This window comes from Pelophylax lessonae, assembly GCF_965119305.1.
Source record: "Pelophylax lessonae genome assembly, chromosome: 4".
NCBI classification, from domain to species: domain Eukaryota; kingdom Metazoa; phylum Chordata; class Amphibia; order Anura; family Ranidae; genus Pelophylax; species Pelophylax lessonae.
Window position 1 is genome coordinate 594,138,305 of NC_138771.1, and position 27,491 is coordinate 594,165,795.

The following is a 27,491-nucleotide window of genomic DNA, read 5'->3' on the forward strand; positions in this document are numbered from 1 at the left end:
ACCATTTTTTTATGAAGTACTTTCACTTTTTTTCCTAGGATCATCAGTTCTAGCAAGCACTGTCACACACTTCAAGTTCCTTTCAGCGGCTTCCTCTTTATTATTGCCAAAAAGTTTTGAGGCAAGCAGAAGACCTGCATGAGCTGCTCCTTAATGACAAACAGTTGTCTTTCTGTACCAAGATCAACATCACTGTCTAATGGCGTTCTCCTGTTTCTGGATCGTGGCCACCATACTCGCTCTCAGCTTTTTAAAAGCCAACAGTAAGTTTCTTTTTAATGTATTTGTTGTAATGTTTAATCTTTGAAACTAAAGTGTGATTTGTGTTAAGTGATGGGTTTTTAAGCTGGTCCCTATTGTATTATAACCACTTACCCCCTTCATGACCAGACCATTTTTTGCAATAAGGCACTGCGTTACTTTAACTGACAATTGCACAGTTGTGCAACGCTGTACCCAAATAAAATGTTTGTCCTTTTATCCCACAAATAGAGCTTTATTTTGGTGATATTTGATCAACTCAGCGGTTTTTCATTTTTTGCGCTATAAACAAAAAAAGACCAACAATTTTGAAAAAAAAAAACAATATTTTTTACATATTCTATAAAACATATTTAATAAAAAAAAATGTAAATAAAATCTAATTTCTTCATCAATTTAGGCCAATAGATATTCTGCTAAAAAATCCTAATTAGTGTATATTGATTGGTTTGCACTAAAGTTATTGCGTCTACAAACTATGGGATAGATATATGGAATTTTATTTTTTTTTTACTAGTAATGGTGGCAATCAGCGATTTTTAGTGGGACTGCGATATTGTGGTGGACAACTCTGACACTAATAGTCTGAGACTAATACAGTGATCTGTGCTTAAAAAAATGCACTGTCACTGTACTAATGACACAGGCAGGGAAGGGGTTAACATCAGGGGCGATCAAATTGTAAACTCTGTTTATCCTCACAGGAGAAGATCTGCGTTATTTAAACCTCACCTAAGCTGCATTTTTTTCAACCCAGTTTAGCAGACTATAGCAGTGTCTGGTGTTTGGGAGTTTATCTCATTGGCCAGAATTTTCAATTATTCTGGCCATTGAAATGGTTAACTGCTGAAATGCTATGCGCCTAGATGCATTTTTTTTGCGTTTAGTCACGTTTGGAGTTTTTTGTGCCCAAAAGCTCCTCTCCTGAACATGATTTGTCTGCATTCAGGAGAGGAGCTTTGACTGCCTCTAAACTCTGCTGCCTCTAAACTCTGGTAAAAGCCTATGGGGCTGATTTACTAAAGGCAAATAGACTGTGCACTTTACAATGCAGTTGCTCTCTGGAAGTGCAGCTGCTCCAGAGCTTAGTAAATGAGGTAAAGATTCCCTTTGCAAAGAATACCCAATCCCGTTTAAGGAAAATAAAAAACATTTTTTGTGCTGTTTGCACATGATTGGATAATAGAAGTCAGCAGAGCTTCTGCTCATTTACCAAGCTCTGGAGCAACCATATGGACACATAGGGGGTTATTTACTACTGCTGGCCATACACTAACCGAAAAATCATTTGAAAATCTGTTATTTGGTCCGTTTGTTCGTTTTTCATTCAGTTAACCAGTTGCCGACCGCCCACCACAGTTATACTGCGGCAGGCAGCCGCTCCTGCGCAAACTGACGTAGGTATACGTCGGTTGCGTGCCAGCAGCTATGTGGAGAGCGCGCCGCCGCCGGCGCGCTCCTGCCCCTGCTCGTCAGCAGGGACTCCGATGCACGGGGCAGGCAGCTACAATTGCCGCCTGACACCCGCGATCGTTCCCCCGATGAGAGAAAAGGACGGTTGGCTGTTGTAAACACATTGAAGAGACAAGAACTCACTGCTCAAGGTGGTGTAATTGCCTGATGACTCACACCAGTGCATGCCCCGGCTCGCCTCCGTGAAAAATTTTCCTTTATCATGTTGTAAACACAGCTGACCAATAGTCGACGGAGACTATCCACAGCGCTTGCTGATTTCCTAATGTGATAAATAAGTATATATATAGATTCTATATATATAAATGGAAATATAAAATGTAATAAAATAAAATATATAGATTCTAATGTGGTCAGAAGTACATCAAAGTTATATTGGTGACAATGGTATTAATAAATAAATAAAATAAGCAATAGTGCAAAATGAATGTGCAAACATGAAGTCCATAGGCTCCGTTCATATGTAGGCCTTTTGGGGCGTTTTTGGGGAGTTTTTCTGCTCTAGCATCAGCTCTCAAAACGCCCAACAAGACAAATCCTATTCATTTCAATGGCCCCTGTTCACATCTGAGCGTTTTGACGCTGTGAGCAAAAAGCCCAACGCTCAAAAAAGTACATGAGCTTCTTTTTGGGCAGATTACAGGCGTTTTCCATTAGTCTCTATTCCATCTAAAAACGTCTGCACAAAAAAACGCCTGTAAAAACGCCTGTAAATCGCGGTAAAAATTGCGGTAAAATCGCGGTAACAAAAACGCGCGAAAACACCACGCCCAGGTGTAAATGTAGCCTTAGGCTCCGTTCACATGTCAGCGCGATTCCGCCCGCGATCCGGAGATTATTGCAAATCGCGGGATAAATAGTGTAAAAAGTTTTTTTAAAATGTATTTCCCCCATGGGGTTAAAAGCATATCCAAAAATAAACTCCAAACGACAAACAAGCGCTGACATGCAGAGTGGCGAGCAGAGTGTTCCGGCTTGCGTTCCAATGCGCGGTTGCGTCACGACGTGCGTTTTAAGAGGTGATGCGTTTCATCACTTCCTTTGACGTTATCAAACACCTTTGATAACGTCACAGGAAGTGAAGAAATGCAACTGAACTATGCACAATTTGGCGGGGACTCTGAGAAATGCTGGTTAACACTGGCTGGATGCCGGTTAACGCTGCATTAACTCTGTAACTTTGCCTTTGACTAAAGAAGTCCTTTTTTGCTCCCTTAGGTACTCTCGCCTGAGTTAGCTACCTGTACACTTTTGCTGCACTGATGAACGCTTCAGAGCCCACACTGGTGCCCCCTTTCACTTCCCTATCTTCAGGGCTTTGACACTTGGCACCCCCTTTCACTGCCACAACTACTGGTTAGCTGGCTCCTGGATCCCCTTGACCTTCTAGAGTGGCCCCCTATCCTAGGCAGACCCCTGGGCAGATCTCGAGTATTCACAACACTGTTTTTCCTGGAGGCCTCTGCCCAGCAGCTCCACTCAGTCAGCAACACTCTGGATCCCTCTCTGCAGCACAGCTCAACCTCCGGTCCCCTAGGCCGACTGCCTGGACCACCTTCACTCTCTGACAGGAGAAGAGACAGCCGACACCTCCTCCTGGGACTGATGCTCCTGCCAAAAGATGCTCTGTCACATGCTCCCGCCAGATTTATTCCCAATCCCAGGGTGCATTGCGGCAAACTCCACCCACTGAGGCAGTCATAAACCCTAGTGTGCTATTGGCCAGGTTTCCTCCACTGTCCAACAAGATCCATCATTGGATACAGTGGGGAGACTCCCCAGACTCAACAGGCACACCTGGAAACGTGTGACAGACTAGCTGATAATTCAGGTCCCCCTGATAAGTAGATAGGGCCATATATATGTTTACCTAGCACCTACCTAGTAGGAGGGTGCTACAAGAGCACATCAGTAAGTTCATTGAACCAGAAGAGTTAAAGAACATTCACCAATATAGAAATGAAGAAGGGAGACCTCTGCACTGTTTACAAAGTGTATAGAGATTGCTGTACTCACCACCAACAGTCTCATAAATCAGACAGAACTTCCTTGTTTGACAAGTTTATCAGACTGAGCCCTGATTTACACCCGTGCGGCTCTGAAATCACGCTACTTCAGCACGCTTTCAAAGCCTCAGATCAGTGTGATTTGCACCACCGATTTTATTGTGGCTTGTGACTTCATTTAACAGACGTCTAGGCAAGTCGCAATTAAATCAGCAAAAGTAGTGCAGAAACCTTTTTCATAATCGCTGTGAAATAAGTCGGGCCAATATGATCGTTTCCATTGCCGGTAAGAGGGTCCGACTTGTGATGCGATTTGGAACTGTAAAAATCACATGACAAATCGCACCGGTGTGAACAGGGGCTGAAACCCTTCATTGGTGAACAACAGATCACTAAGGTATACAATGAAGTTGCATCTCTGCAACATTGGGGGAGATTTACTAAAACTGGAGCACTCAGAATCTGGGGCAGCTGTGCATAGTAGCCAATCAGCTTCTAACTTCAGTTTGTTCGATTAGGCCCCTACTCTGCAAGAAAAATGCAAGAAAAAATGTTCCCCTTTAAATCCTATGGGATTTTCACAACTCTGTGCTGTGAGTGTGGTGAGTTTTGAAAAGTCCTGCCCACTGTATCTTTGGTGCGGTGATGAAAACGGCACCAAAAACACAGCTTCCCATTGAAATGAATAGAAATAGCGGCAAATCGCAGTAAAATTGTATCGCGATTTGCGTTTTTGGTGCATTTTTTGGAGTCCCTTGTCCATTTTTCACAGGTGCAGGCAACCCAAAAACACACCAGAAACGCACAGGAAATGCATATAAAACATAGCAAAACGTATATGCGTTTTTACCGTGATTCTGTTACAGAGCAGTGTAAAAGGGCCCTTAAACTGACAAAAAACCTGAAAGCTGATTGAATTCCATGCACAGCTGCACCAGATTTTCACTCTCCAGTTTTGGTAAATAACCCCCCAATTATATCAATTCTGTATAGCAGTTCACTCTGTAGTAGCTGATTCTTTACAATGTCAGTGGTGAGCACAGATTGTGCTTGATTAGATGATTCTTTGTCTACAGTAGTCGGGGAATGACAGCTCTGAACCTTAAAAACTTCTGGGTTTGTTCATCGTATTGATCAAGGAACAAATGTTCTGCAATCCACTTCCTCTCAGTATCCGTGTTCATTTTGATGCAAATTTTCAATTTAATTTCAGTCATAGTCTTTTGACTAAAATGCCATTTTAGTTTTTGTCTTATTTTAGTTATCTGAATCGTTTTAGTTTTAGTCGCATTTTAGTCAACTAAAATTATTTTAGTCACCTAAAATCAAATGTGTTTAGTTAAATTTTGATGCATTATTTAAGGATTTCTCTAGAATTTTCAAACTCATATATACGCCTGGAGTAAAAAAAAATCGAATTACATGCTACTATTTATGATGTTAAAGTGGTTATTAAGCCACTATATACTTTTTATATAATCTCTGTTTCCTAATCCTCTGTGCCCCTGTGTGTGCGTTTTATTACAAAAGTGCCATCTATACCTGATTTCACTGCTGCACAGTGCTCTGGACGGTCTGAGGAGGCCTGTAATACACACAGTGCTCTGGACGGTCTGAGGAGGCCTGTAATACACACAGTGGTCTGGACAGGGGTCTGAGGAGGCCTGTAATACACACAGTGCTCTGGACGGTCTGAGGAGGCCTGTAATACACACAGTGCTCTGGACGGTCTGAGGAGGCCTGTAATACACACAGTGCTCTGGACGGTCTGAGGAGGCATACAATACACACAGTGCTCTGACTGGTCTGAGGAGGCCTGTAATACACACAGTGGTCTGGACAGTGGTTTGAGGAGGCCTGTAATACACACAGTGCTCTGGACAGTGGTCTGAGGAGGCCTGTAATACACACAGTGGTCTGGATAGTGGTCTGAGGAGGCCTGTAATACACACTGTGCTCTGGACAGTCTGAGGAGACATGTAATACACACAGTGCTCTGGACAGTGGTCTGATGAGGCATGTAATACACACAGTGCTTTGGACAGTGGTCTGAGGCGGCCTGTAATGCACACAGTGCTCTGGACAGTGGTCTGAGGAGGCCTGTAATACACACAGTGGTATGGACAGTGGTCTGAGGAGGCCTGTAATACACACAGTGCTCTGGACGGTCTGAGGAGGCCTGTAATACACACAGTGCTCTGGACGGTCTGAGGAGGCCTGTAATACACACAGTGCTCTGGACAGTCTGAGGAGGCATGTAATACACACAGTGCTCTGGACGGTCTTCTGAGAAGGCCTGTAATACACACAGTGCTCTGGACGGTCTGAGAAGGCATGTAATACACACAGTGCTCTGGACGGTCTGAGGAGGCCTGTAATACACACAGTGCTCTGGACAGTGGTCTGAGGAGGCCTGTAATACACACAGTGCTCTGAACGGTCTGAGGAGGCATGTAATACACACAGTGCTCTGGACGGTCTGAGGAGGCATGTAATACACACAGTGCTCTGGACGGTCTGAGGAGGCATGTAATACACACAGTGCTCTGAATGGTCTGAGGAGGCATGTAATACACACAGTGCTCTGGACAGTCTTCTGAGAAGGCCTGTAATGCTGCACAGTGCTGAGCACGCCACACCACTAAGCACAGTTCGGTTGCTACCTTGCTTGCTTGGAGGGGAAACACTCACAGGCTTTAGAGACGGAGCTCCAAAGAAACTAGGTGGTTTCGTCCCTCCCTCACATTTTTTGTTCTGTTTTCGTTCGTTAAGGAAAATCAGAACTGATTTACGTCATAGTTTTTGTCAATTGACAAAAATTTGGGGTTATTTTTGTTTAGTTTTTATCACTAGAAGCATGCTGCTAACAAAAATTATGAAAATGAAAATATTTTAGTTTACCAAATTAACACTGCTCAGGTTGCTGGAGCCATTTATTGCCATCCCCCTGGAGGGATGGGAAAGCCCAGAAAACACCAGGAACAGCTCCAACCGGGGGGGGGGGTAGCAGGTGGGAGAAGGTAGAGGTGGTAGGGGTAGGCTATTCAATTTACTTTAGAAGTGATATGTAGATTCCTGTACTCACCACCGACAGTGTAATCAGCTACAGAAATGATAAAATGTTGCAGAAAGGAAACTTTGTTGTATGACAAGTTTGCTGGTCTGAAACCCTTCACAGATGAGATACAGGTCACCTCCTAAGGTAAACTACAGAATTCCATCTCTGCAACATTGTATCAGTTTTGTATCTATGTTCACTCTCTGCATTTGCTGATTCATTACATTGTCAGTGATGAGCACAGATTGTGCTTGGTTTGCTGCTTTCCCAGCTATGGTAGCCAGGGAACCATGGCCATGGAGCCCATGTCACCTATGGGTTTGTTCATTGCAGAGGAGTTCAGGGAACAAATGTCCTCCAATCCATGGCCGCTTCCCATCCTGAAGCTATCTACCACTGTCTCACAACAGCGATGGCAAAGCCCTGGAAACACCATGGACAGCTCCAGTGAGCAGGGGGTGTGGGCCATTCAATATTCCTGGATCACTTTTACATGATACCTGAGCATTGGTGTGCGCAGCCTATTGCATTTGAGTGTGTACCCCGGAGCACAAACACACATGTGTGTACATCAGCAAGAGCAGTGGGCGGTGTCAGTAGAGCAGAGATTGATGTACGTAGGGCAGTGGACTGTGTCAGTAGTTTGTATTGTTATTTCTTTGTATTATTTGTTACACTTTTAATTTTTTGTATCATATTTTACAATATTATTTTTTATTATTTTTTTTTTACAATGTTTTTAGGCGCCTCGTTGGGGGGCTTTGGTGAAATATCAAGGGTCTAAACAGAGAGAAAGGGTGTGAGGACAGAGCTTCCCCAGGCCCTTTCTCTACAGCCTTAGCTGCACTGGACAGTGAATCAATGGGAAGTGCTGTTTGCTGAATGGCTTTCTGTTCATTTAAAAACTGAAGCATAGTAAACATAGTTTACTAGGCTTTACTTAACCTCCTAGTGTGGCTCGGGGTTAACTTTCAGTACCAAAAGCGATAACCCCGAGCCACACTTGGGATTACCCCTCAATGTTACTCACCCTCCCTGCACTCCCTCGCCATCCTCTCCGCCGTCCTCCCCATCCTCCTCATAGTCTCTCCCCACTCTGTGCATGGCCGATTGCCAGCGCTTGCCTTCCAGTTCCCTCCCTGTGAGCGTTGCAATGCAGGGGGGTGGAACTGGCGGCAAATTCAAAAGTGTAAATACACTAAATGACATGAAACAAAGTTGTGATCCTAACGGATTACACTATCATGCCATTTCACCACAGGATTTCACCTGGTGACCTTTCCAGTGCCCTGCCTGTGCTTTTCCAGTGCTTTGTGCCTGGAAAATTTTGAATGACCATGGCGTCCAAAAAGCGTTTTTTTTTGGCGGAAAAGCGCTTTTAGATGAACTGGAAAACAGCGACAGCGAAACGGAGTTACTTGAAGAACTGAGCAATAGCGATTTGTGGGAAAATTCGTCATCAGGTACGGAAAGTGACGACAGCGATGATTCTGATGTCTCTTTCTGGCACATCGCTTGTGGAATTTGGGAAGTATATCAAATGATTCTTCAGAACTTCCAACGGAGCTATGTGCCAGAAAGAGACATCAGAATCGTCGCTTTCGTCACTTTCCGTACCTGATGACGAATTTTCCCACGAATCGCTATCGCTCAGTTCTTCAAGTAACTCAGTTTCGCTGTCGCTGTTTTCCAGTTCATCTAAAAGCGCTTTTCCGCAAAAAAAAACGCTTTTTGGACGCCATGGTCATTCAAAATTTTCCAGGCACAAAGCACTGGAAAAGCACAGGCAGGGCACTGGAAAGGTCACCAGGTGAAATCCTGTGGTGAAATGGCATGATACAGTGTAATCCGTTAGGATCACAGCTTTGTATCATGTCATTTAGTGTATTTACATTTTTGAATTTGCCGCCGGTTCCACCCCGCTGCATCGCAACGCTCACAGGGAAGGGAACCGGAAGACGGGTGCCAGCATCTGCCGAGCACACAGCGGGAGGACAGCGGAAGGACGGCGGGGAATGGTAGGGCATGTGTTTTAAAATGTAAAACAGATTTCTATGCAAAACAATGTACCGCTTTTAGCACAGAAATCCTGACATAATTAGACCACCAGGGAGGTTAAGAATGAACACAGGAGTGATTGGTACAGATCACTCACTGTGTTCATTCATCACTCCTGAAACATCCTCAGCAGACAGCAAGAGAGGAGAGGAGGGAAGCTGGCAGCACTGCAGGGGAGAGATGGTGGATGCAAGGAAGTCAGAGGAATCGGCACCACACGGTGATTAGGATGTGCCCAGGCACATCCAGCACACCCTGTGCGCATACCTTTGCACCTGAGAATTGGCTGAAAAAAATCAATACCAAGCTTGTTTTAACCCCTACCAGGACATTTACAAATGTACCTTGGTAGATAAGGGGTTTAATGTATGTGCTTACCTGTAGGCCATCACTCGCCACCCAAGAAGTCTGGCCAAAAAACTCCCAGTTAGTGTTGACCTGCCCTAGCCAAGTTCTGGGACACTGCAGTTTTTATAGGCTTACTCCTAGCAACACAGGAGTAAAAGGTGTGACTCCACACAGCAAAGGGTCAAAGAAGAAGCCAATATCCACACCCTGGATAATGTCAGGGACTTTGAATGAGGAATATTAGTTGTTCCTGTGATGTTGGGAGTGAGCCTCTAACAGCTGCAGTCTCCCAGGACCTGGCTAGGACAGTGTGTTCAGCTAAAGTAGAACTGAAGGCATTTTACAACAGACTGCAAGCAGGCAGGCTATTATCACAGAAGAGACATGCAATGTTTTTCTGCAATAAAATACCCCTACCTGCCGGCTCACAGTCTTCTACAGCATATAAACTGGGCTGAACATGTGCAGCTCAGCTTACAGCATGATGTGCTATCTGCCCACATCCATATATGTTACCGAACATTTCAAACAGTACAAAGTAGCCATGGATTATTTAGTGGACATATATGAACAACCAGTAACACTAATATGAAATCAATAAATTTTATTTGAACAGATTAAAAAACAAAAAAACAGCAAATAATGCTGCAAAAACATAAAATATGTCTATTTTCAGTTCACATAGAAGTAATGATCCAAAAAGAATCCACACGTAAGAATTTATATGTAAGTTCAAAGAAAACTTTTATATCAGTTTCTTAGTGAACACAGTGTGCAGGGATATAGAAAATAGCAGACACACATTTAACTGGATGGACCCCTATCTTTATTCAACCTTACCAGCTATGTAGAGAAAAAAATCCCACAGTCTGGGGTTTTCCTTGGTAGGAGGGGGCTAGTAGCAGGGCCAAATTAGCATAGAGGTTATTGGAGCTGCAGCTCCAGGCCCTTTCCTTAAGATAGGCCCATCCAAGTGGTGTGAATGAGTCACTAATGCTGCCCAGCCCTGCTCTGTGTGCAGTGTACACATGATTGCTATGGTAATCCTGGCATTGATATGTGAATTGTGGATGGCATTGATATGTAAATCATGGGTGGCATTAATATGTAAATTGTTAGAGCATTCATAGGTATGCCAAACTCCCTGAGCCCAATCCTACAGTCCCTGAACCTCTTATAATCCTGTAAAAGGTGAGCAGATGGATGGGGGGCAAACCAGAGGCAAACAGAGAAGGGATTACAGTTTGGAGGGAAAACATGATCAAAGAGGGGGTGTGCAGGGGGGGGGGGGTGCAAAGGAGAGATAAAGGGATGTGGGGGTGCAGGGGGATGGTTTGGGGTGAAGATGTTAGCAGGGGGATTCAGAATACACAGGTATGCTGAGAGGAGGTGGATAAAGATGCAGAGATTAGCAGAGAGGCAGAGAAGGGTCTGTCATAGTAAATACCCCTGTTACATGGTTGGAAAGTGTAAGGCTTTATTTACATCATGCAGATGTGACAAAGCACACATGTTCCCATGCATTGCATGTAGGGCAGCCCCTCCCCCTCTTACCACAATGGGGCTTCACCCACAGTTCACCATGGCACACTATGTGCGCCACATTCCTACCCTACTAAGACTACCCAAAGACACTCTCTCTCTCACCCATCCCCCTCTCGCTCACCCCCTCCCTCTCTTACTCACTCTTTCTGTCTTTCACTCCATCTATTTCTCTCCCACCCCATCTGCCCCCCCCCTCTCTCACCCCCCTCATCACCCCTCTCTCAACCCCCCTCTTTCTCTCACCCCCTCCTCTATTTAATTTAATTGAATTTAATTTGTTTAAATAATTAATTTATTTTATCAAAAATTTGTTTGCCTTTTCATTTTATTCTTTTTATTAAAAGGCCCACCAAAATTCTCAGCACCAGGCTCATGATGCTTTTAACCCAGCCCTGGCTAGTGGGCTGCGAGGACCATAACAACCAATGACACTGTGCATAGCCTGGATATGGTGGAAGCAAAGTACCAGCAGCCATTGTTATAGGGGACAGACCCGGCAGTGATAGAGCGGGGATTGCCATACTGTAGATTTGACAAATCCAGCAATGACCTGGAAACAGATTCGAAATTCCAGCATTGCTGAGCCAGTTCCAGGCAAGTTTCCAGGTATGGCTGTAGGTTCATGTTTGATGATATGGTACATGTAAGCTATTTCAGTAGCACTAGTTGGTGACCTATATATTATTGGTTTTAGTTGGGTCTTTAATGATAAATGAATATAAAGCTGGTACTTTTTATCATTGAGTGGGGCAGACTAATATACATATTAGTGCAGTAATTCTTTAAATGAATATACATAATGTGGTCTCTGCTGACGATCAAACGACATGATTCACCAATCAGACACCCACAATGGCCACGATGACCATAAGGTGAAACCACTGCACAGTAATTACACTACTGAAGATAGATACATTACACTACACAGCACACACACTGACATATGTGCATCTATGTATCAAGGGGAGTCAAGGATATTAAAAGGTAAATGCATTACGTTTACAATAATAAACAATGGCCTTGTGCAACCTAGTTAAGGCTCATTTTCTTGGCATCAACCGGCAGTGAATAAACATACACTAGTTTACAAAAAGTATTGGGACGCCTGCCTTTACACGCACATTAACTTTTATTGAATTCAAGTCTAAGTCATTAGGGTTCAATATTGAGTTGGCCCACCCTTTGCAACTATAACAGCTTCAACTCTTCTGGGAAGGCTGTCCACAAGGTTTAGGAGTGTGTCTATGGGAATGTTTAAGCATTTTTCTATCCCAGAAATTGGTCCCTGTCCCAGAGTCCCCGCGAATCAGGGCTGAATCGCGGAATGCCCCGCAGCCCTCCATGGCTGCCTCTGACATACAGACAGTGCAGAGCTGAGTGCACTGAACCAGCCCTTCCTCCTCCTGTGTTTTCCTGTACAGAGAGGAGTAGGTGGGGAGCAGAACATCACTCTGCCAGGACAGGCTGATCTGAGGTCTGTGATTTGTCTGTACTCCACTTGCAGAGGAGGAAGGCATGGGGAAGAGGGTGAGGGGGGAAGGATGGAGCTGGGATGGGATCAGGGGGTGGATGGAGCTAGGATGGGATTGGGGGATGTATGGAGCTGGTATGGGATTAGGGGGAAGGATGGAGCTGGTATGGGATCAGGGGATGGATGGAACGTGTATGGGATCAGGGGGAACGATGGAGCTTAGATTGGAGCAGGGGTTGAATGGAGCTGGGATGGGATCAGGGGGATGGATGGAGCTGGGGTGGAATCAGGGGGATGGATGGAGCTGGGGTGGAATCAGGGGGATAGATGGAGCTGGTATGAGATCAGGGGGAAGGATGGAGCTGGGATGGGGGTCAGGGGATGGATGGAGCTGGGATGGGGTCAGTTGGATGGATGGAGCAGCGATGGGATCAAGGGGAAGGTTGGAGCTGGGGTGGGATCAGGGGGAAGGATGGATCTGTGATGGGATCAGGGGATGGATGGATCTGGGATGAGATCAGGGGGGTGGATGGACCCAGGATGGGATCAAGGGCAAGGTTGGAGCTGAGATGGGATCAGGGGGGTGAATGGAACTGGGATGGGATCAGGGGGAAGGATGAAGCTGGGATGGGATCTTGGGGTGGATGGAGCCAGGATGGGATAAGGGGAAAGGATGGAGCTGGTATGGGATCAGGGGGATGGATTGAGCTGGGATGGGATCAGGGAGATGGATGGAGCCAGGATAGGATTGGGGGAAAGGATGGAGCTCGTATGGGATCAGGGGATGGATGGAGCTGGTATGGAATCAGGGGGATGGATGGAGCCAGGATGGGATCAAGGGGAAGGTTGGAGCTGGGATGGGATCAGGGAATGGATGGAGCCCAGGTTGGGAATCGGAGGGATGTATGGAGCTGGCGTGGGATCGGGGGATGATGGAGCCAGCATGAGATCCGGGAATGGCCCAAGCCAGGATGAGATCGGGGAATGGATGAAGCCGGGATGAGATCAGGGAATGAATGAGCTGGGATTGAATCAGGGGACAGATGGATCTGGGATTGGATTAGGGTGGTGGATGGAGCCAGAATGGAATCAGGGTGGTTGATGGAGCCGGGATGGGATCGGGGGGAATGGATGGAGCCAGAATGGGATTGGGGAAATGGATGGAGCCACCCCCTGCATTTTGTACATTACAAACTCTTGTCCCCTGCATTCTGTACATTACATACTTCTGTCCCCTGCATTCTGTACATTACATAGTCCTGTCCCCAGCATTCTATACATTACACACTCCTGTCCCCTGCATTCTGTACAAACCCGATTCCAAAAAAGTTGGGACACTGTACAAATTGTAAATAAAAACAGAATGCAATGATGTGGAAGTTTCAAATGTCAATATTTTATTCAGAATACAACATAGAACATAGATGACATATCAAAAGTTTAAACTGAGAAAATGTATCATTTTAAGGGAAAAATAAGTTGATTTTAAATTTCATGGCATCAACACATCTCAAAAAAGTTGGGACAAGGCCATGTTTACCATTGTGTGGCCTCCCCTCTTCTTTTTATAGCAGTCTGCAAATGTCTGGGGACTGAGGAGACAAGTTGCTCAAGTTTAGGAATAGGAATGTTGTCCCATTCTTGTCTAATCAGGCTTCTAGTTTCTCAAGGTCTTAGGTCTTCTTTGTCGCATCTTCCTCTTTATGATGCACCAAATGTTTTCTATGGGTGAAAGATCGGGACTGCAGGCTGTCCATTTCAGTACTCGGATCCTTCTTCTACGCAGCCATGATGTTGTAATTGATGCAGTATGTGGTCTGGCATTGTCATGTTGGAAAATGCAAGGTCTTGCCTGAAAAAGACGACGTCTGGATGGGACTTTGGATGATATTATGCACTGTAGATGATGATAACTTAAAACTCTTTGCAATTTGTCTCTGAGAAACTCCTTTCTTATATTGCTCCACTATTTTTCGCCGCAGCATTGGGGGAATTGGTAATCCTCGGCCCATCTTGACTTCTGAGAGACACTGCCACTCTAGAGGCTCTTTTTATACCCAATCATGTTGCCAATTGACCTAATAAGTTGCAAATTGGTCCTCCAGCTGTTCCTTATATGTATATTTAACTTTTCCGGGCCTCTTATTGCTACCTGTCCCAACATTTTTGGAATGTGTAAAGGGCCATACACACTATAAGATTTTCTGAAGACTTTTTCCTTCAGATTTACCTTTTCTATGTAGTGCAAGGGCCTGCCAGATTGCATACAAATTGAAAGTGTTTAGGTCTGACCTCATATTATATGGTTTTGGTAAGTCTAAAGGAAAAAGTCTTCAGAAAATCTTATAGTGTGTATGGCCCATAACTCTCCTGAAATCCAAAATGAGCCAATATTTGGCATGACATTTCAAAATGTCTCACTTTCAACATTTGATATGTTATCTATATTATATCGTGAATAAAATATAAGTTTATGAGATTTGTAAATTAGTCCATTCCTTTTTTACTCACTGTGTACTCAATTTGTACAGTGTCCCAACTTTTTTGGAATTGGGTTTGTACATTACACACTCCTGTCCCCAACATTCTGTACATTACACACTTCTATCCCCTGCATTCTGTGCATTACACACTCCTGCCCCCTGCATTCTGTAGATTACACATTCCTGTCCCCTGCATTCTGTAGATCACACATTCCTGTCCCCTGCATTCTGTATATTACATACTCCTGTCCCCTGCATTCTGGGCACTACACACTCCGGTCCCCTGCATTCTGTGCACTACACACTCCTGTCCCCTGCATTCTGTACATTACATATTCCCATCCCCTGCATTCTGTACATTATGTACCTCTGTCCCCTGCATTCTGTACATTACACACTCCTGTCTTCACATTCTGTACATTACATACTCCTGTTCCCTGCATTCTGTACATTGCACACTCCTGTCTTCGCATTCTGTACATTACACACTCCTGTCTCCTGCATTCTGTGCATTATGTACTCCTGGACCATGCTCTCTGTGTGTATCATGTATTCCTGAATTCAGCACTGACTACAGCCCTCTGTGCGTTACATACTCCTGATTCTTGAACACATTGCATTACACAACCTGGACCCCTGTAGTCTGCGTTATGTATCCTAAACCCATCACTGACTGCAGCACTCCCCAACTCCTGTGCTCTGCTTTACACACTCCTGCGCTATATACACAATACTATACATTATATACTTCTCACCAAAGTCTTTGTTGACTCAACAGTTTCTTTTTACTATGCAGTCTCTGACTATTTTAATGAAGTTCTTCTTTAAGGTAGGCTCAGACAAAGCAATCAAAGCATATTTTATAGGTACAAGGAAGACTGGGTTTTGTTTAACCACATCTTTTAAGCCTCTCCCACTGCTAAGTGATTGGTCACGCCTACATTTTACCATGGCGCTCTATGTGCGCCGCAGGTCTTCCTATGGTGTCCCTCATTCTGAAGTTCAAATGGTGGGAGGTATGAGTTTGGGATGGAGGATCTTGCCTAGCCTGCACAGAGTCCTAATGTCAACCCAATAGAACACCTTTGGGATGAATTAGAGTGGAGATTGCAAGCTAGGCATTCTCATCCAACATCAGTGCCTAACCTCACAAAAGCGCTTCTGGAAGAATGGTCAAACATTCCCTTAGACCAGCGTTTCCCAATTGGTGTTCCACTGAACCCTAAGGTTCCGTGAGAACAAAACTGGGGTTCCGCTGTATTTTGCCACATCCAAGATGGCTGCCACTACCTGCTGTTCCCGGAAGGTCGGAAACAGCAGAGATTGCTCAACTATGATCTCATAAGAGATCGCGGGAGTGTGATCTTAATCCCGCTCTGCCGTCAGCCCACCTTGTCATCAGTGCCCGCCCTAGCGCCCACCCTGCCGCCATCCCTGCCATCAGCCAGCCACTTACTTAGCTCGTCTATGAGAGAGCCCGCCCAGCCGTCAGCCAGCCCGCCCAGCAGTAAGCCAGCCCGCCCTGCCATCAGCCATTTTCTATCACTCGAGATAGAGGAGTGATAGAGAGTGGAGTTCATTGTTAAAGCGCTGTTATTGTCAGATAGAAAGCTCTGTTAGGTCTATGTTAGGGACAATGAAAGGCTCTGTCAGGGGCACTTAAAGACTCTTTGAGCGACCTACGTCGCTCGCCCAGGAGCCTGCAGGGGGCGAGTGCGCGCCACCGGAGGTGCGCTCCCGCCCCCACTCGTTCACTGACATCCCCCCGCGTGTGACCGGAGGCTCTGATGTCTGCCGGCCACTCGTGATCTTCCGCAGGAGAGGGAGAAGGCCAGACGGCTGATGTAAACACAGCCGTCTGTCATTCTCCCTCATGTAAGCACAGAGGCTATGCGATCCTGCTACGTAGGATCGTATGTCTCTGTGGTTACATCACAAGCCACGCCCCCCCCACAGTTAGAATCACCCCCTAGGGATACATTTAACCCACTGATCACCAATAAAGTTAACCTCTTCCCTGCCAGTGTCATTTTTACAGTACCAGTGCATATTTATAGCACTGATTACTGTAGTAATGTCACTGGTACTCCCAAAAGTGTCAAAAATGTCAGTCAGGGGTCTGATCTGTCCGCCACAATGTCGCAGTCCCGCAAAAAAAAATGCAGATCGCCGCCATTACTAGTTAAAAAAAAAAAACAATAAAAATGACATAAATCTTTCCCGTAGTTAGTAAACACAATAACTTTTGCGCAAACCAATCAAAATACGCTTATTGCGATTTTTTTTACCAAACATATGTAGCAGAAAACAAATTAGCCTAAAATGTTAAAAAATTTAGATTTTTACATTTTCTTTTTGAGAATTTCATATAAAAAAATGTGAAAAATATTAGTTTTTCAAAATTGTCGCTCTTTTTTTGTTTATAGCGCAAAAAATAAAAATCGCACAGGTGATCAAATACCACCAAAAGAAAGCTGTGTTTGTGGGAAAAAAAGGAAGTCAATTTAATTTGGGTACAACGTCGCATGACCGCGCAATTGTCCGTTAAAGTCACACCGTGCCGAATCGCAAAATAGGGCCTGGTCTTTGAGCAGCCAATTCTCTGGGGCTTAAGTGGTTAAAAGGCTCTGTCAGGGGCATTGAAAGACTCTGTCAGGGACATTGAAATTCTCTGCTAGGGACATTTAAAGGCTCTGTAAGGGAAATTACAAGGCTACTTGTAAGGGGCTCTGTGAGGGGCAAAAAACTGCTAACTGTATTTTTCAAAGTGTTCAAATCTTTTTGCTCCACGTCTAACTCAAAAATCCTGCTTAAGTTCAGTTCTTTCTAATGCTGGCCATACACTCGCCGAAAAATCGTTCGAAAATCTGTCATGTGATCCGATCTTTCATTTTTTGTCCAGTTAATGGGCACAAATAGAAAATCATTTTTTAACTTTTCAGAGCCAAAAAAATCGAAGAAACAATTTGAAAAATTCTGCCGAATGAACGATAAATTGAAAGGTTAATTTGTTTCTCCGCCGAACTGTTTGCACTAGGCATATGTGACAAACTGCATGAAAAATGGATTCATTTATGTCCATTGAACGGTTTATGGGTCGAAATTTGGTCATTACATGATGGCACAATCGTCTGCTCTCACAGCCGATTTTTTGTTTTTCGAAAATGAGTTTGAATGACTAGTGTATGGCCAGCTTAAGAGTGTTATCAAAATCAGCGTCCTTTTCAGTCAGGTTGTGAGATTTGTATTTTCAAAGTGTTTTATTTTTTACCAATAAACAACCATGAATTTGGAAAGCTGGTTAAAGCAGGGAACTCTTCAGAGAAAAATGATTACTACTTCTACCTGTTCAACACTTACAACTAAAAATCCAGAAAACATGCCTGAAATAGTTGTATCTACTTTTCCTCAAATAGCAGAGACAAGTGACAAGTAAAAAAAAAAAAAAAGAAAGAAAAACACACAATGCTAGCCAATGTTCTTCTCAAACAAAGAAAATAAATTATGATGATAGCTACTTGTCATTTGGATTCACAAGTGCCAGAAATGAAGGTTGTCCCGAAGCACAATGCGTACTTTGCAATAAAATATTGCCAAACAGTTCATTAGCACCTGCTAAATTACGTTGTCATTTTGAGCAAAACCACACAGAGTACAAAGATGAAGACATTGACTTTTTTAAGCGAAATCTAAAGGAGTGTCAGAAGAGTAAACAATTTATGAGCAAAAAAAATTTAAAATGCTAATGAAAAAGCCACAGAGGCTTCTTACAGAGTGAGTTACCGCATAGCACTTGCAGTAGAAGCACTCACAATTGGGGAATTACTAATAAAACCATGGGCAAAAAAAATAGTGTCATGTATTTTAAGTGAGAAGTTGAGTCTAAAAATTGTAGCTGTGCCACTTTCCAACAACACAGTTTTGCGCCGTATTCATGATTTTGCTGATGACATCCATACTGAACTAGTTTCTCAACTACATCAATGTGATGGGTACTCACTGCAATTAGACGAGTCCACAGATGTTGCAGGACATTCGATTTTGTTGGTTTTTGTTAGATATCATTTTGACAAACAGATTGAAGAAGACTTGCTTCTGTGTGAAACTTTGAAAACTCATAGCACTGGTGAGAATATATTTAACTGTATCCAGAAATTCATGGACACACAGTATAAATTGGGACAATGTGTAGATGTATGCAGTGATGGTGCCAAAGCAATGGTTGGCAAAGTGGCAGGTGCTGTGACACAAATAAGAAATGTAGCAAAAAAACAGCACCATTTCTCACTGTGTTCTTCACAGACATGCACTGGTAGCTAAAAATATTTCAATCTCACTTAAAACTGTGCTAGACAAATCGGTCCAGATTATTAATTTTATAAAAAGTCGACCATTACAGTCACGACTATTTAAAATTATATGTGAAGATATGGGTAGTCACCACTCTGCTCTGCTTTTGCATTCAGTAGTCCGTTGGATATCACGAGGTAAAATCATTGTTAGAATGTTTGAATTGTGTCAAGAGTTGTTTGCATATTTCCAGGATCATAAATTTGGATTATCTGATCGATTAACAAACACTCTGTGGTTATCCAAAGTAGCATATCTTGCAGACATATTCACAAAATTAAATGACGTAAGTTTATCACTCCAAGGAAAAAACATTAATATTTTTAATGCAAGAGATAAAATATTTTCACTGTCTGGTAAACTGCAGTTTTGGACCTCATCTGTTGAGCAAAATAATTTGAACTCTTTGCAAACACTTAAGGATTTTCTGGAAGAATCAGAAATTGAACTTGAAAATTAAATTGACAATGAAATTGTAGATCATCTTCGCCATTTAATCACCTCCATTAACCAGTATTTTCCATTCTTGAATTAAAATAATGACTGGGTTTGAAATCCATTAAAAAAAGACAAGCCAGCCAGTTTTTCTGATGTAGATTTTGAGAATCTGATTGATATAACTTCTGACAGTCAACTAAGCCAAACATTTAAAGAAGTTTTTCTTATTGCTTTTTGGGGTGATTTACGCAAAGAATACCCAGAATTGTACAAGCGGGAAATCAAAGTTCTGTTGCCATTCGCCAACACATACCGATGTGAAACTGGATTCTCGCTTTACTCTGCAACAAAACAAAGTATTGAAATCGACTTGAGGCAACTGCAGACATGCGAATACAATTGTCAACAATTAAACCGGATATAAAAATAATTTGCCAGCAAAAGAGAACATTACACTCCGCTCATTGAAAGGTTTGCGCTTCGGTGTGCTGCGCTGCTCTACTCTATGGCTCCCATTTTTTGTTGGGGTTCCAAAGTTTGGCTATACCACGTCAAAGGGTTCCAAGGGAAACATTTTTTGGGAATCCCTGATCTATGTATTGGGAAACCCTGCCATAGACACACTCCTAAACCTTGTGGACAGCCTTACTAGCAAAGTTGAAGCTGTTATAGCTTCAAAGGGAGGGCCAACTCAATATTGAACCCTACGGACTAAGACTGGGATGCCATTAAATTCATGTGCATGTAAAGACACGTGTCCCAATACTTTTGGTAATATAGTGTGTCACTGTTTTCATTTCTCTAGAAATTGAACCAGATACAGTATATCTCGGACTTAGACCATTGTATTTAGTTTTTTTAGGAGTGGTGCACTAATTATACAAGCTTTCCAATAATGTTTGTGGTCTGTGGATCAGATTAGGAAGAGTATAATAGCTCATACAGTTGAGCACTGCGAGGGGAGATCACTTCAGGCATCCAATTATATACCCGGGGACACTGTCACTTTGGGCATTCAGGGCGATTCACTTTTACGAAACCAATAAGCGTGTTTACAAGCGTCAATTATTTTTTTTCTGCCAAAATGCTACTGCCAGGTTTAAAGGAGTCTATAAAAAATAGAAAATTGTCCATGGTGCAGGAAGGCCTTAAGCTCAACAATACTCACCTTTACTCCAACGATGTTATGTCTGCTAGCTTAGCGGCCCACGCTGACATTTGTTTTCTGACTTCTTCCATCTTTGGACATTTTCACTGGCAGGCTGGAATGACATACCTCCTACCAATGCACAAAGGAATGAATTTGTCCCGGCACCCAGCAGATGTTCAGGGAGTAGTTTGCATTGGGGGAGAAGCTCCGTACACGCATGCATGGTAAATGCTGGTGCAGTACTCATTGGTGTTTACACATGCCCCCCATATTCAGCCATTTACTTGTATTGGTGGATGTACACAACACGTATGGCTTCCCAAGCACCAGAAAGCGCCAGGAGCTGCTAAGCGCCTGTGTGCACAAAGCCTAAAGATTCATTTCTCTGCCATATATATATATATATATATATATATATGGAATATAGCTACAAGGCTGGATAAGGACTTGTTTTAAAAAACACTTTACCTGCTTCATGAGAATATATAAAGCATGTGCATAGTCTGGACACAAGTTCTAATTTAAATGCAGTATAAGAAACGCAGGTTACCAGCTTGACTGTACAATCTAGCAGAGCTTGATAAATCAGAGTTGGATGGACAGAAATGCTAATATTTGGCAGGTAAAAATGCTCCCATCTATGTATTTCATCCGTGTATTTAGCTTTTTGCCTAGAGTTCAACTTTACACTAGGTTCACACCTTAGCGTTTCTGCGGCCTGTGATTCCCGCACCCGAAGCCACACGCAGAGCGCGAACCAAACACTTAAGTTACACACAGAACTGAAAAAGTCTGAGCAGTAATAAATCCCTATCCTTTCAGAAGACTCAATGCAAGGTTTATTCTGATTTAAAAAAAAAAAAAATGCTCTAAAAGGAAAAGGCGTCTGTGATCTCACTTGAGAAACACATACTTTCCAACCCACCCTGCCTCCCTGCCCTAGGTAACCTTCTGTAGTTTAAGCAGCCTATACACAGAGCGAATTTCTTTCCTGCAAACACAGACAGTGTTGACAGGGGATTCCTTACCGTCAAAAGCCATTATATTCTCCCGGCGAGGAGGGGGGTGGGGGGGGGAGCCATCCCCACCGGGAGAAGACAGTGAATATTGCTAGTGGCTATACTAGCTGCTAGCAATAATCACATGCAAGATCCAGCAGCCTGGTTGTACCCAAGTTGATTGATCTGTCAACTTGGTACATTCAGCCTGCCCATGCATGGTTCGAATCTCGGCTGGTTCCTGCTGATTAGATTAGAACCATCTATAGCCAGCCTTAGAGTGGGGGGTATAAAAAAAAAGGTGCTTGCTACATTTTTGGTGCAAAAACTACCTTTTTGGTACAAAGCTCATCTTCCTCTGGGAAAGTAGTAGCACATGTAAAGCACATCTAAAACACATTGCACTGAAAATATACATCAAGAAAACTGCCGTGAGGTTAAAGAGGAAGTAAACCCTCCTCAAAAAAAAAAAAAACCCTGTAAGACATAGGTATAATGAGCTAGTATGCATCGCATACTAGCTCATTATGATATGCTTACCTTAGAACGAAGCCCCCGAAGTGCCGCCCCCTCAGCGTCAGGACGGCCGACATGTCCTACTTCCTGGTTCGCGTCCTCCAGCCATCTGATTGGCCGGAGGCCCGATTACGTCACTCCTGCGCATGCACGCGGGAGCCACCGATCATGGCACAGGACTCTGAAGGAACGGCACGGGTGGCCGTTGCTTCAGAGTGCATGCGCCGATTACGTCATCTACTGCAATAAAAGTAAATACCTCCTAAATGGTGCAAGTTTAGGAGGTATTTACTGTACCTATAGGTAAGCCTTATTTACTTACAAGTTCAAAGAGAGGGTTTACAACCTCTTTAAAGTTTGCTATAGACAGTTTATTCCAGTTTTAGCCCTTCCATTCATCTCTAAACCTGCCTGAAGCAAAATAGTCAGTGACAGTTTCAATTTGTCTAATGTGCTACTTAATCTTCTGATTTCCTTTTGTTTATTGCTGTCCCTGATATCAGCAAGAAGGAGCTTATAACAGCAGGCAATGGGGAAGCCAAGCGCATGATTGAACAGCCATTTGTTACAAGTTGTATGAACAAACCAAGGATTTTCTTGAAGAGTTTACAATGGCCGGATTACATATACTGTAATACATATAAAAAAGTGCCATCTCTTCTTCCCATGAGAGTTACTAATCTAAAAGTATTTCTCAGTAGTATTAATGCTGCACTTAGTTTGGTGCCCCTTCCCCAGGGTGTTCCCTTGGTCCATCCACCCAGTACTCCTATATCAGTCTGAGGTTCCCTGTTGTTGTGAGACTGCCCATTGGAAGCCCATTGGAAGCCCCCACTATGTGATGAGCCTGATTTTAACTGTCACAGTGTGAGTAGCCATTTGTCTTTTTTTACCACAATAAATCTGTTAAAATACTACACCCAGATTGCTCACTGCTGTTCTTCCTATCTGTTTGCCTAGAGATATTTCAGTCTCTTCAGAGGTGCTGCATCTGGTGCATTGAGATCAGCAGAAAGTTACCCTGAATGCTCCAAGTGGATTCCATGAACTTTTGCTGTTCTGCATAGACATTTATGTACAGTACACACAAATACTTATTGGACCATATACCCCATTACTACTTTACTATGGCCATAGTAAGGATGGCAGTTCTAGGTGTTAAAATAATACTGAACACCATCATAAACTGAACTAGCAATAATAAAAAATATGAGCCCTGCCTTTGCTGAAAGGTGCAGGCTGTGGGGCAGTCATCCTGACACTGGAACCACTACTTCTACACTTCAACATACAAGGCATTCTCTAAAAACAGGTGCCCCCATCTAAATTTGTCCCACCCCTTCCTGTTTAAGATCCACCCCTTCATCTGTAAACTCTTCCTCTTTAGGCTCCACCTCTTCCTTTTAGAGCCCCACCTCTTAAGAGGTAGGGGAGAGAGAGAAGGGGAGAGAGAGAGAGAGAAAGATGGGTGAGAGGGAGGGAGGGGGGAGAGAGCGGGGGGTTAAAAGAGAGAGGGGGGAAGAGAGAGGGAGAAAAGAGGATGTGGAAGAGAGAGGGGCAGAGTTGAGAGAGAGGGGGAAAGGGGTGGGGGAGAGAGAGAACAGGGTGAGAGAGAGGGGGAAGGGGTGGGGAAGAGAGAGAGGGGGTGAAGGAGGGGGCGTGAGAGAGAGAGGGGGAAAGAGTTGGTGGGAGAGAGAGAGAGTGGGGAGGGGGTGTGGGAGAGAGAGGGGGTGAGAGAGATACGAGGTTGAGAGAGAGAGGGGTGAGAGAGAGAGGGGGGGTGAGAGAGAGAGGGAAGGGGGAAAAGTGGGTAAAAGAGAGAGGGGGTGATAGAGAGGGGGAAGAGGTGAAGGGGGAGAGAGAGATGGGGGGTGAGAGAGAGAGGGGGGAGGAAGAGAGGAAGAGGGGTGAGAATATCCCCCCATACTACAACAGGAGGTACTCCCACCTCCCCCAAAAAAAAAAAAAACTACACCGGACTCTCACTTTCCTGCAGCCCTTTTTAACAGTTGTGTGTAGTGAGACTGCCAAGACATGATCACAGCCCGGGACTCCGACTTGCTCTGCTACTTCTGGGATTAGAGGCTGCAGCCACCCCTGCCTTCTGCTTCCGCTTTGCTCCCCTGTCACCGAAAAGTCAGTCCGTGGCCACCCCTGGTGTCACCCCTATGGCAGGTGTCACTCAGGTGTGGTCTGCACTGACGCCACTGCTCATAGTGTACCTTCTTCCTGGGGGAAGAACTGCTCCCCTGAAAAATGTCGCCCAAGGTAAACGCCTTGTTTGCCTCGCAGTATATATGCCCCTTGTGGTCAGTGTCAGAGCATAGGACCCCGAAGATCACGGCTATTACTGTAGTAGGGCTGACTACTACAGTGATTCTCCACTTCCAGAGTGATCCTCAGGTTTTCATACTTACATTATTCCAAGTTGGACCAATGTAAGTGTGGAAATAAGATCATACTTTGATTTTAGCTTTCATGTACAATCAAAGTGAGCAATGACATACATAACCTGCTCCTTGGCCTAATTTAGCTCTTCAGAAAAGCAACATGAAATTTGCCAGGAGTCACACACTCCACTGAAACCTGCCCAACAGTTAATGCGTGTGACGAGAGTCACTTTGGTTGGGGGGCCTGTGGAACCCAGCCTACCTTAGAGAAGTTGGGAAATCCCTGTCTCAGCTCCCTAGGCCCCTCTTATTCGTAAGTCACCCTGTGTCTATTATGGACACAGGGTGACCAAGGAAATGATGGACAGCTACTTTATGGACACTTAAAATATGGTTTGAATTACTTCAAATGGGACAGCGATGTTTGTCAGCCATGTATCTCAAGAAATATGTGAAGACTATTCCTGGCCTGATTGATTCTGAACATGTTAATTGAAGGAGCTAGTCACATTGGCCTCTGTTCCATGTTCTTCAATGTCAGAGACAGACAGTCTGTCACTGGTGGTCTCTCCCTATTGCATGTGTATTGAGGTGTGATGTGTATTCTGTTAGCCTGTCTGTCCCATTGTTAATTGTTAATGAACTCACATATTCTTTCTGTCCAGATTGCTAGATAATTAGTTCAGGTTAATTCAATTTCTGTATACAATTTCTTCTGCATATGATAATATAATGAGGGACGTGACCTGATGGGGTAATCTGATCAGAAGGGGGATTCCCCCATGTCTGTTTATATTCTGTGTGAGACTGTCAATAAAGGAGTTGTTGTTTTCAGACACATACAAGCTAAGTTCAGGCTAGTTTTTTTTATGTAGGGCGGCTGAAATATCTGATACAGTATCTATGTTCAAGACTGGAGGAAGCTGTATACTGATGGAAGCCCACAAACACAGTGTGAATCGTGGTTCTGTTACAAAGGGTTTTTCCACTTTTTACTTGAAAAAAAAATTACTTTAAAAAATTCCAATCTTACGTAAACAGGTTTGAGATCTGACCAGCACTTTCTTTTCTCTATGCCATTGCTCTATATAATGGAAAACTCAACCTGTAAATCTTGTGACATGTTCTGACAATGTAACTCTTTCTTTGATTAGGTAATCCCCCAGTTCCTGTGTTGAATTTGCCAGAAAATATTTCTGAGGGTGAAGATAGAGCCATCACGTGCACACTGCCCTGCACCAACTGCCTGGATGTTAATTTAACCATCAAAGCCAATGTGACATTCAAAAGCTGCACCTCTCAGACAGGAAACAACCCAAATGTAACCTGTATTGTAGAGGTCACCCAAGAGATGCATGAGAAAGAGTTCACTTGTGAGGCTCAGTTTAAAACCAAAAGCTACCCTAAAAAGTTGATTATTCAAAGTAAGTAAAAGAGTTATGCCATCTTCTTCACAAAATATCCTTCTCCTTATCAAAATCATACAATGTCCTCTACTTACAACATTGTACTCTATTTCTCCTCCCCTTCCCCTCCTGTTTCCTCCCCTGTACTGCTCCTCTTCCTACCCTCCACTGTCCTCATCTTTACTTCTCCTCTCCCTCCAGTGTCCCCACCTCTACTGCTCCTCTTCCCTTTCCCTTCAGTGCTCCCATTTGTGCCACTTACCTCCTTTCTCTGGATCATCTTCACCTGTGCCATCCTCCTTCCCCTCCAGTGATGGCAACTGCACCACCTTTCTCCTTCCCATCCAGTTTCCCAACTTTTACCACTCTTCTCCTTCCCCTCTAGTGTCCTCGCCTGTACTGCTTCTCTTCTTGACCTCCAGTATCTTCACCTTTACTTCTCCTCACTCCAATTCCTCTAGTGTCTGCACCTGGTCTGCTCCTCTCTGTTTTCCCTTCGGTGCTTCCACTTGTACTGCTCATCTCCTTCCAATACATCATCTTCACCTGTACCATCCTTACAGTGATGGCACATGCACCACCACTTTTCTCCTTCCCATCCAGATTATTTACTTATATAACTCCTCTTTTACCCCTCCAGGGTCCTATACACAACTATCCCTGATCCTTCCTGACATATCCATTCTGTAGGGCCCACTGAGAACTGTTCAACCTCTGCTAAAAACTCTCCTAGACAATCTCAAAATCTTATATGTTTGTGGATGAATCCCATTTATCCCTATGAAGAGGTCAGGTGTCATTGGGTTACGAGATAGATGGCCTTTCCATAGGAATGAATGATATATTTTCCTTGAAAGCAAAAAAATATTTAGAACTAATCAGAGAAGTTTTTTGTGGGGCCATGTGTTGCACTGTGTGGGTCTGACAGGATGGTGGACAGTTGAGTATAAAGCTGCCCATAGATGGTTTAAAATTTAGCTGAATGACTTCTGTTGAATGGCACTGTTGGAAAACTGTTGTTGATCAGCCAGTTGCAGCCCATTGAGGAGAAGTCTTGCTGTAAAAATACAATGGTACAGTGGAGAAGATTCCTCTAATTACCTTGCATGTGTGGATGGGGAAATGCATTTGAGCTTTTTTTTGTTTGTTTTTTTTAATTTTCAAAAAAGAATGAGGCATCTATGACCAGCCTTTGGGAGGGCATGGTTAAAAGGATAGTTGTAGAAAGCACAGTTATTCTTTAAGGATGCATTGTTTTACAAATCCTCTGATATGCTTGCCACTTTTTTTTTATTTCAGAACCCACTCCAGGTGACATTGGAAGAAGTGGAATAAGAGAACCTGTATTAGCCACCATCTTGGCCATGCTGATGGTTACCAGTTTTTTGTTTTAAATATTTGTTCTAGAAGATTCTTTGCATTATACATTAAGGCATTTTTTTGTGTACTTATGACATGCAAGCCTAGCAAGTATAATAATACTATTGTCTTAATGCATCTGTTGAGGCATTAGAATGCTATGATATCTGCATACGTATAT

The 27,491-nt window shown here is 43.7% G+C and overlaps 1 protein-coding gene across 1 annotated transcript; it reads left to right on the plus strand.

Annotated features, from left to right (window-relative positions):
- LOC309553623 (uncharacterized protein) lies at positions 1-27,491 on the plus strand. Its single transcript, XM_082254907.1, has 3 exons — positions 1-263; positions 25,700-25,969; positions 27,251-27,491. Exons 1-3 carry the CDS (start codon positions 200-202, stop codon positions 27,343-27,345), a joined length of 429 nt encoding a protein of 142 aa, XP_082111033.1. The 5' UTR covers positions 1-199; the 3' UTR covers positions 27,346-27,491.